The sequence below is a fragment of the Trachurus japonicus genome, chromosome 12 (genome assembly GCF_045865225.1).
Source record: "Trachurus japonicus isolate A0001 chromosome 12, Traja_1.0".
Taxonomy (NCBI): Eukaryota; Metazoa; Chordata; class Actinopteri; order Carangiformes; family Carangidae; genus Trachurus; species Trachurus japonicus.
The window spans coordinates 25,283,218-25,293,230 of record NC_140918.1 but is presented as its reverse complement, the minus strand read 5'-3'; the positions used below and the strand labels follow the sequence as shown (position 1 = coordinate 25,293,230).

The following is a 10,013-nucleotide window of genomic DNA, read 5'->3' as shown; positions in this document are numbered from 1 at the left end:
CTGTGTTTCTGCTAACTGCTGGGATGGGGGATGTTGTTGTTAGTCAGGATTTGCCTCTGAATGGATGAATGGCAGCCGGCTTGTGCCAGGCACAGGACTACCTCCTCCTCCTCCTCCTCCTCCTCCACCTCCACCTCTCAATCCACTCCTCCCTCTCTCTCTCTCCCTTTCTCCTCATCATTAAATTGGACAGCAGATGTAGTGAGTGCTGGGATGGTTGCCGTGGAGATTTAAAGGGCTGATTGCGTTTCAGCTGGTACTACTTTTTTTGATAGGGATGGATTGTGTGTATTTGTGTTTGTGCACATGTGAGTGTACAACAAAGTGAAACAGTGCAGACACATGATCAGACTCTCTATATTTAAACTTTGCTCTGTTTGGGTATAAACATAAACGGTGAAAATGTCACAATCTGTGTCTAAGCATCATATAAAGTTGTGATAAGCACTTCAAGAGAGTTTTAAAAAAAGAAAAGAAAAGAAGTGTGTGTATGTGTGTGTGTGTGTGTGTGTGTGTGTCACAGTGGGGCATGGGGGCTGCAGCAGCTGTTGACTTCACAATAGATGGCAGTGACATGCAACATGCAGGTCAGAGCGACTTTAGAGTTCGACTCCACCGACACAAAAGCCTCTTAAAGCTTCTGAATCACAAATGAGAGAAAGAGAAGAAAAAGCAGCGTGTGCCAGGAGCAAGAGATCACCTTCATTAAGCTGCACACTCTCTGTTTCTCAACTTTTCAAGGAGAAGGAGCAGTCCGCTGCAGTCAAACTCGCGCTGCTGTTAGTGACTGTAGTCAAAGTCAGTGTGACATTTTTTTTTTGCTGATGAATCGCTGAATCACTGAGCAGCACGAAGTCAGAGAACGTGACACCAGCTCAGAGTCACTGTGACATTTAAGTCTTGAAAAAGCTTCCTGTGAATCTGTTGAGTGTGAGCAGGAAGCTGACAGACAATACCAGCGTGCAGAACAGAGGGTGAGCAGAGAGGATGAAATATGACCCAAAAGAAAAGACCTATCAGATTTCAAGATGCTGCAGCCGTTTATCGCAAGATTTCATGAGTTTGAACTCTTATTTTGGAGGGAAAGTTTTGCTTTCTGGGGAATGTAGGAGAATTAGCATAATGCTACAGTATGCAGTACTTTGTCCTTGTTGCGTGCATGCAACGTTCAATTTTTTTTTGTGGAAGCAGATTAGCACCTACTGTATATCTCAGTCCCCAAACCCTTTGAACAAGCAGGGGAATACGTGTATTTACTTTCTTGTTACTACCACTGTCATGTGTACATCAAATTAACAGCAAATTGGTAGCTTAGCATATTTGCAGTTTCCCCTTTTCTTTTCTTTTTTTTCAACTCTCTTTACTGATTTTTCTCATTTTAAACATAATGACAGAGTGTAATACAAACATCATACACATTTACACGTACACGTTCACACACTGGGTTAAATTACGTATCTCAAAATAAACATAAACAGGTCACAAGGGGATATGATAACAGAGATTAATTCGAAAGAGAATTAGGTATATATTTCTATATACAAAAAAATACCGAAACAAAGCAAGTTTCTTTACTTCAATTAATAAATGCCTGCCAGATTCTATAGAACTTTCTTTCCTGATTTTTCAGTAAAAATATTATTTTCTCCAGCTCTAAATGTCTCATAACATCTGTCATAAGATTTGAATGAGTTGGGGCTGCTTTTCATTTCCAATCGAGTAAAATCAATCTTCATGTAAGTAGGCTGACAAGCAAAACCATACTATGTTCCATGTTGCTTTTCGTGATACTCGAGTCGATAATTCCTAGAACTGCCACCAATGGATCTACGTTAATAGGACTGTGTAAAATATTTGATAGAGTCTGAAAGATATTGTCCCAGTAATTGGATAGCTTTGGGCAACTCCAGAACATATGACCCAGTGAAGCTGCGGTCCGGGTCCACATCTGTCACACGAAGGATCTACTGAGGGAAATATTTGATGAAGCTTTTGTTTTGACCAATCTAAGTGGTAGTTTCGCATTTTCTTACAGACATGAGAGCAATATTCTAAACTCTTGGCAAGAAAGTGACTTTGTCATCAAGTATCAAGGAAGGCTTCATTCTGAATGACTCAGCAAACGGTTTTCACAACCTCCTCAACCTGTGAGGTGCAGGGTCTGCAGAGATCCTGATGAAGGTCACAGGGTGATGATGTAAAGATGCATGAAGGTCAGACCTGTCAATCACCTCATCTTACAGCCTTGGGATGACATCTGCTTCAATACAAAAGTACCATATTGAGGCTGAGCAGAATGAAAAGTGTCGATCAACACAGGCCCTGCCTCACCACTCACACAGCCAGTGCATTGATCATCTACCAAGAAAATCACACGTGTTTTAATACCAGTGTTGTTTTTTCTCTTCACAAAGTGCTAACATTGTTTTTCAGTATCTCATGTTTGAAAGTAAATAAAGTAGCTAATGTGAATGTGTACACAAACAGATATGTAAAGATATGACATTCAGATTTGAAAGAGACAAACTATTCATGTTCTAAAGAAAGAGCTCAAGAAAGTTTCGAAAATAAAAAGTAGACAGAGAAGGTTTAATTTCTTGTTTCAGAAAACTTTGATCTGAAATGGAAATTGTGAAAAATTAAAAAAGAAAAACAGTCAGAGAGCAAAACTAGATTTCAATATTTTATTTCAAGGTTTCATCCTACACAAACATCAGATGTGCAGTAAACAAGAGATTTCATTTGACAAAAAAAATAGAGCTGAAGTGAAACCTTCAGTAAGTACTTTATCTTCATTTTTAGTTTTTTTTTTTTCAGTTTTCAAATTTCAAACAAAGCTCAGTTTCACACAATTGTATTTTTTTCCTTTAAAGATTTTTGTATTTTTTTTATCTCAAAGTTAAATATCTAAAGTGAAACCTTTAGAATTTCTTCTTCAAATTGTTTTTTCAAGGATATTTTGTTTTTGTCATCGTTAAATTTCTAAAGTGAAACCTTTAGAGAATTAAGACAATTCTGGAAAGTGGGAAACATTTCTGCTGACTGCAACTGATGTGGTGTTGCTCAGCAAAGAGGACACCTTTAAAAAGTCCCTTTTTAACAAGGCCTCTTTCTCAGCACCGCTTCTTCTCCTGCTGCGCGTGCTTCAACGTGCGACATTTGCTCTGTGTGGACCACAGGACGCAGAACGCGCTTCTCCTTCCTCTCCAAACCTCATCCGCACAAAGAATGAGGGTCGACGTGTCACTCTTGTGGCATACCTGACCTCATTCACATAAAGAATGAGAGTCATCTTGGCATGGACGGGACAAGAGGCGACGGTTCACGGGGGCCCTCCTCGGGCCGGCGCCGTGCTGCCTGGACGGGAATCCTCCTCAGGAGTATCCAGGGATGAGCAGAAACAGGGTCATCCTGTTCATCAGGATGAGTATTTCCAGATAAGAAGCTTTACAGCATCTGAGCAGACAGAGGAGCCGAGGCCGGGATCAACGCTCGGGCAGGCTGATCTCAGGAACCCAGTCGTTCAGACGCCGGCTCTCCTCACAGAACAGGTGCAGCTTCTCCAGAGCAGGGTCCTCCCAAGACCCATCAGCTGGGTTCTGTTCAGACAGAAGGAGGAGAGGGGGTTTAGTCACGTGCATCTTTCATAACACCACATGGAAACATCTGAAACATAAAGTCAAAGATCCTGATGTCACTGAGGCCAACGTACCGTGATGAGGACGCAGTGAGCATCTTCAAGCTGCTCCGCTTTGTCACCGACGATCTCAGCCAGACGCTGCATGTCGCTCACTCTGACGATGCTGATGTCGTTGTCGAAGCAGAAGGACTGGATGAGGGTGAAGTGGATCTGCAGAGCGATGTCACACTCAAACTCCTCATCCACGGCCAGGACGCAGAAAGACACGCTGTCCGGGTCACTGTGGACAAGAAAAAGACAGGTCCTGTTAGTTACAGCTCTCAAATACTGATCAAGATGAGTCATCAGAGAATAAAGCAGAGTGATAGTGAAGTCATGTTTTAGTTTAGTGTACTTACTCAGTCATGATTTTAGCACTCTCATACACTCCAACAGTGAGTCGCTCCTCATTCTGAGCACAGAGCAGAGCTTCCTTCAGAGATTTTCCAGGAGACTGCATGGTCACACTTGTATCTCACAGTTCAGCTGATGTGGTTAGAAAGTCCAGAAAGGAGAGTGTTTGTGCTGCTTCCTTGGGTCTGCCAGCATTTATACTGCACACACGGCACACGCTCACTCCCTGATTGGCTGTCGGGGGCACAATGGCTACAACAGGCCTGCAGCCCCCGCCCCACCCTCAGGGGCGCGTGCCTATAGAAAGTCTTAGAAAGTCGGGGGCAGCTTTGGTTGAAAGGATCAGATGTAGAAACTCTCTGACCTTTAAATGATTCTTTGAGCTTACAGGAATAATGAAACCACACAGGAAGAGCAGACTGCTGCCGTCCAAGTCTTTAAAGTTGAAGCAACCAATAACTCCCATTCAAACTATTACAGGATTTGCATGTGAACATCTACAGTATTTTATATCGCAGCTGCAGATCTTGTAAACCACCTCTGTGCAACAGGGTTATGATGTAATTTTGTAGCACTATTACCGGTCATTGACTTCCATTCATCTCCTTGTCCAATTAAAATCTATCACAAACTCTCTGAAAATGTTTCCTTGTATTGAATGCTCCAGTTCATCACGGTGCATTCATTTATGTCAAATCACATTATTGTTACAAGTTGATTCAGTCCAGATTTCAAAAACAAGTCTGTGCTTGAACTATTAGCAATCAGTGATCAATAACTCTTAATTATGATACTTTAACAATCAATGGTTTCTATATGGAAAATTAGATTTTAACTTTAGTGGATTAGTGGTGTTTTGCAGACTGTACAGAAAATGGAAACCAGTGGTGGAAATAAGCAAGTGCAACATGTTCTACTTTGTTATTGTCCCTCTATATTGTTTCATTTCTCATGATTTAGCTAATTTCAAAATGTTTGAAATTGTAAAATTTTAAATCAGACTCTCAAAGTTCGTCTCGAGTCACAGTGGACACCGTATCTGTTGTCATGTCAACATTGAACTGATGATTAGAGAGCTCAGCATCGCTTGACTGAGCTTGCTTGAACACAGAGTTGGAGTGAGTCTGCTGATTTTTGTATTGTGCAGAAATGAATGGAGGTCAACAGCTGAATGCAGCTGAAACTCTGGCCTTGAATCTTGAACATGCAAATAATCCAAAACACAAAATGTAACACTTCTTAGGGTTCACTTCAGCAGGTATTCATGTATTATTCATGCAAAAAAAAAAGAATGATCATGGTCATTGCATTTTCCTGTTTCCTGTAAAATTCAATAGTTTCCAATGACCAAGATTACAGTTAGTCAGACTGAGTCATGTGACATTTTCTTCTCAAACCAGGACACATGACATATAGATTATTATTAACAGACACATTTTAACTTTTAACTAACTGTATGTCTATGTAAGGATGAAAATCATAACATTTAAAACTGCGGAGAATCGACAGGATGTTAGACCTGTGTTTGTAGCATCATCAAATGTCTCTGATGAAGTTACATAGTTTTTGAAGCCTTATCTTCCAGATCCTGCATCAGAAATACTAAAACAAAAAAAGAAGAAGAAAAAAGATCACGTTCTTTATTGATGCAAAGCCGATCAACAGCCTGCACTCTGATTATTCAACTTCTGATATCCTATGGTTTCCTCTGATTTTCTATGGATGTCAGACAGACTTTTATAACTTTTTTTTTTTTTGTACTTTGGGCAGTGGCACGCGCCGCTGCTTTGCATGCGTAAAGCCGGGCCACACTCGAGGCGCGTGGCATCTGGAGATGCCTGCATGCTTTATCTCTCTGTCTGCATCATTCTCCATAGCAACCGAGAGATACCATCTGTCCCGAGGGGAAGGTGAAGGGAGAGTGGACAAAGGAAGTCAGGCAGCACCTGCTGGGCGTGATGGCTGCAGTTTTTATTTTCTCCAGCAAATCTGATATTTTTTAATCTTCTGTTTGAACAAATGGAGAAACGTCTCGCACTTATGTAAAACTTTTTAAACATAGCCTATATATTTTTTATGTATCTATTCCTTTTTTTTTTTTTTTGTTAAACCCAGAATCATCTTTTTGATAGAAAAAAAAAGCCAATGGGGTTAATTGTTGCACCTTCTGCTATACCTACTAAAATATTCACCCATTTTCCTAAAGCCCAGGTTTTATTAGTACACATTGGAAACCAAATATAAACAACTTTGACTTATCCTGCAGCTTTAGACACTTCCATCCTTACAAAGAGGTTTAGGGCTTTGCAGAGTCGCCGCAGGTCACCAGAAGAGAGCTTTGACCACCAACACCTGTCGCGCGCTGCTGGGGAGGCCTCCGTCTGGCAGATGTGCTTCAGCAACAATGGGCTGGTATCGATTTGCACGCGCCTGCCCTGTGGCCACGCAAGCTGATCCTTTCCTAAAATAGTCCACTGTTTGATTCTCTATCAGCTGGATCCAAATCAAACTTAAGGTCCCCAAATGTCTCCGCCAGCTGACGTACTGATGAGTCTGCAGGACACAGAAACAGAAAGTAGAAATAATCAGGATTCTGTTGCTGCAATAATGTGCAGACAAACGATTTGTTGTTTAGCAAAACACACTTTCAGCATTCTTGCGCGTGTTTACAGATCAAACTGAGGGTGATTTTTATCTGCCATACTTTGGAGATAACACAAATCATTGTGAAAGTTTAGACCATAAGCTCTGCGCTCTTTGCCATTCAAATTTAATCAAAACTCAGACAACAGACTGGCGAATGTGGAGACTTGCTGACAAAAGATCGGCGCGCCCTGGGGTCGAGGTTGACCTGGGTTTAGGAGAGAAAAGGGGGGGTGTCCCTCATAGCGACAGTCCTCCATCTGCCGCTCTGCCTTCCGCAGAACAATAGCGCTGAATCAATCACCGCCAACCTGTGTCTGCTCCTGCACCGCCTCTCGACTCCAGCCCCCCTCTTCCAATATTTACGCAGCAGTGACAGCAGGCCTGACCTGATGCAATAAGTGTTTTGAATTATCATGCAGCTTATTAGTAAAAAAGCACGGGCTGTAGGGGAGAAACTGCTCTATCAGTGTGGGAGAGATAAAATACACCCGTGCGTTAACGTTTTGTTGTGCGTAAAAGTGCCAAGGAATAAATAGAAAGTTGTCAAATAACGGTTTGTTCAAGTTTAGAGATAAATGCGTATGATGCATCCACATAAAATGCTGAACAGAATAAAATATTGTGGAGAAATGATTGGACATGATGTGTGCGTAAAAGTTTAGTCGTGCGTAAAAGTGATGGCAGAAAGTTGCCAGAAACTGTTTCAAAAGAAATCACAGATGAAAACACCCAGGCAACAAATACTACACAACACTGCAATAAACTTCAGAGTTTGTCCTATAGAATTCAGTCCGTGTGGCCCCTGAACTCCCCAGAGTAAATAAATAAAAACCAGGCAGGGTTTTCTGGACAGCTGATGGCCACGTGGTCCGCATGGGCCAGCAATGCAGATTGCGCAGCACGCACTGCGTTCTGGCACGCGCTGTTCATTTGCATTTGTATGGGGCACCGTGATAATAGAGGGCTTCTGCGCGCACAATGAGGCCGTTTTATGGCCAGCCTCTAGTCCACAGATGGCATCATCCACCTGCCCTTTCTCTCTGCTGCTCGGGGAGAGAGGACAGCGGGGGGAGGGGCCCTCACACTTTCTCCATGTTGTTACTGAAATACTATCAGCAAAAATCTAATAAGCAAGAAAACTTTATTTTTTTTCTTTCTTTTCTTCCAAAGTTTGTATTTGGGTTGATATACTTTAGGTTTTGTGCATATTGGGTTTAAAATGGTCTGAACTTTGTTTTTGCGTTACCAAAAAGAACAATAAGAAGCTTCTGTGCACTTTTACAGCTCGTATCACTGCAGGTATATTTTGAAATAACTTTTACAGTTCATATAAATGCATGGATGAATGCAGTTGGTGTTCAGCGTGCAACTCTGCAAGGAGAGTCAATCGCTGCGATTTCTTTCATTTGCATCAACAAAGTGTTCAAACTTTGTTTTTAAAGAATCTATTTTTAGTTTCGGGGGCCAGGATGCAGCGCTCAGAGGGGGAGCATGCGTGGCTCGATGACCCCCATCAATCTGCCACGAGCCGGGGTGTGACAATGGCATTATCATACCAATACACCATTCAGCTTGAGCCAATCAGAGCGCAGCGCTTTCACTGCGCCGCACGAGCTGGAGAGTATAAAAAAGGGAGGCTGCAAGTTTGAAAGCACTCTGCTCTCACTGCGGATTTACTCCCTGATCAAACTCTCTTAAACGCTTTTCCTTTTCGGAATACCTTCACCATCATCATCATGACTCTTGAGGAGGTTCTCATCCAGAAACCCACCGAGCGTGCTCAGTGCACCGGCCAAGCCCTGGAGGAGGTCCTGGTGTCCGCTAAAGACAACGACTCCCTCACTGTTGGTGTCTACGAGAGCGCAAAAGTTATGAATCTGTAAGTATGAAACTCAGCTGTAGAGATAAAACTTAACATTTTCAGACATAATCAGATACTTTGGCTTCTGTACTGGATGAAAGCTAACGAACTTTTCTTCTTTATTGTGTTTCTACAGTGACCCGGACAGCGTGTCTTTCTGCGTCCTGGCCGTGGATGAGGAGTTTGAGTGTGACATCGCTCTGCAGATCCACTTTACCCTCATCCAGTCCTTCTGCTTCGACAACGACATCAGCATCGTCAGAGTGAGCGACATGCAGCGTCTGGCTGAGATCGTCGGTGACAAAGCGGAGCAGCTTGAAGATGCTCACTGCGTCCTCATCACGGTACGCTGGCCTCAGTGACATCAGGATCTTTGACTTTATGTTTCAGATGTTTACATGTGGTGTTATGAAAGATGCACGTGACTAAACCCCCTCTCCTCCTTCTGTCTGAACAGAACCCAGCTGATGGGTCTTGGGAGGACCCTGCTCTGGAGAAGCTGCACCTGTTCTGTGAGGAGAGCCGGCGTCTGAACGACTGGGTTCCTGAGATCAGCCTGCCCGAGCGTTGATCCCGGCCTCGGCTCCTCTGTCTGCTCAGATGCTGTAAAGCTTCTTATCTGGAAATACTCATCCTGATGAACAGGATGACCCTGTTTCTGCTCATCCCTGGATACTCCTGAGGAGGATTCCCGTCCAGGCAGCACGGCGCCGGCCCGAGGAGGGCCCCCGTGAACCGTCGCCTCTTGTCCCGTCCATGCCAAGATGACTCTCATTCTTTATGTGAATGAGGTCAGGTATGCCACAAGAGCGACACATCGACCCTCATTCTTTGTGCGGATGAGGTTTGGAGAGGAAGGAGAAGCGCGTTCTGCGTCCTGTGGTCCACACAGAGCAAATGTCGCACGTTGAAGCACGCGCAGCAGGAGAAGAAGCGGTGCTGAGAAAGAGGCCTTGTTAAAAAGGGACTTTTTAAAGGTGTCCTCTTTGCTGAGCAACACCACATCAGTTGCAGTCAGCGGAAATGTTTCCCACTTTCCAGAATTGTCTTAATTCTCTAAAGGTTTCACTTTAGAAATTTAACGATGACAAAAATATTCTTAAACAAAAAAAAAAGTTTATAAAAAAAATAATAATAAAGAAAATGGCTTCTCTCTAAAGGTTTCACTTTAGAAAATGGCTAAATTAAATTAATGTTTAAAAAAATATGAGAAGAAAATGAAATGATCCTAAAGCCAATTATCCTGTTAAACTGTTCACTATGTTATGAAGAGTGAAATGTTAAAGAATGGAGATTGATCCTGTTCGGAACTAACTAATTTATAGCAGTTTCACATTAGAAATTGTAAGTGGAAAATGTTCAATAAAAAACTAAAGATGATATCTCTGGTGTCCCGTTTTCACTTTTTCCTGGCAAACCTGAACTTTATGTTTTGCAAGTGTGTGTGTGTGTGTGTGTGTGTGTGTGTGTGTT

At 42.6% G+C, this 10,013-nt stretch overlaps 2 protein-coding genes across 3 annotated transcripts; one reads left to right on the top strand and one right to left on the bottom strand.

Annotated features, from left to right (window-relative positions):
- Positions 1–2,857: 2,857 nt before the first annotated feature.
- LOC146977601 (growth arrest and DNA damage-inducible protein GADD45 gamma-like) lies at positions 2,858–4,221 on the bottom strand. 2 transcript variants are annotated; one of them, XR_015037292.1, is made up of 4 exons: positions 4,039–4,221; positions 3,713–3,920; positions 2,995–3,599; positions 2,858–2,919 (listed from the first exon to the last, which is right to left on the bottom strand). XR_015037292.1 is itself a non-coding variant. In XM_085793945.1 (3 exons), the coding sequence occupies exons 1-3, from the start codon at positions 4,137–4,139 to the stop codon at positions 3,486–3,488; spliced, it is 423 nt and encodes a 140-aa protein (XP_085650071.1). In that variant the 5' UTR covers positions 4,140–4,221; the 3' UTR covers positions 2,941–3,485. The 2 variants fall into 2 exon arrangements, 1 of the variants encoding a protein (XP_085650071.1); XM_085793945.1 differs by lacking the exon at positions 2,858–2,919 and having other exon boundaries at positions 2,941–3,599.
- A 4,100-nt stretch (positions 4,222–8,321) lies between these two features.
- LOC146977600 (growth arrest and DNA damage-inducible protein GADD45 gamma-like) lies at positions 8,322–9,829 on the top strand. Its single transcript, XM_085793944.1, has 3 exons — positions 8,322–8,558; positions 8,677–8,884; positions 8,998–9,829. The coding sequence occupies exons 1-3, from the start codon at positions 8,416–8,418 to the stop codon at positions 9,109–9,111; spliced, it is 465 nt and encodes a 154-aa protein (XP_085650070.1). The 5' UTR covers positions 8,322–8,415; the 3' UTR covers positions 9,112–9,829.
- The last annotated feature ends 184 nt before the right edge of the window (positions 9,830–10,013 follow it).

What these genes read in the sequence shown, in the direction of transcription:
- LOC146977601 (XM_085793945.1), bottom strand. Translation starts at nt 4,139, where the DNA reads ATGCAGTCTCCTGGAAAATCTCTGAAGGAAGCTCTGCTCTGTGCTCAG. An exon ending in AGTGCTAAAATCATGACTGA is followed by an intron (nt 3,921 to 4,038) that starts GTAAGTACACTA and finishes TCTTGTCCACAG; the next exon opens with TGACCCGGACAGCGTGTCTT. An exon ending in CTCACTGCGTCCTCATCACG is followed by an intron (nt 3,600 to 3,712) that starts GTACGTTGGCCT and finishes CTGTCTGAACAG; the next exon opens with AACCCAGCTGATGGGTCTTG.
- LOC146977600 (XM_085793944.1), top strand. Translation starts at nt 8,416, where the DNA reads ATGACTCTTGAGGAGGTTCTCATCCAGAAACCCACCGAGCGTGCTCAG. An exon ending in AGCGCAAAAGTTATGAATCT is followed by an intron (nt 8,559 to 8,676) that starts GTAAGTATGAAA and finishes GTGTTTCTACAG; the next exon opens with TGACCCGGACAGCGTGTCTT. An exon ending in CTCACTGCGTCCTCATCACG is followed by an intron (nt 8,885 to 8,997) that starts GTACGCTGGCCT and finishes CTGTCTGAACAG; the next exon opens with AACCCAGCTGATGGGTCTTG.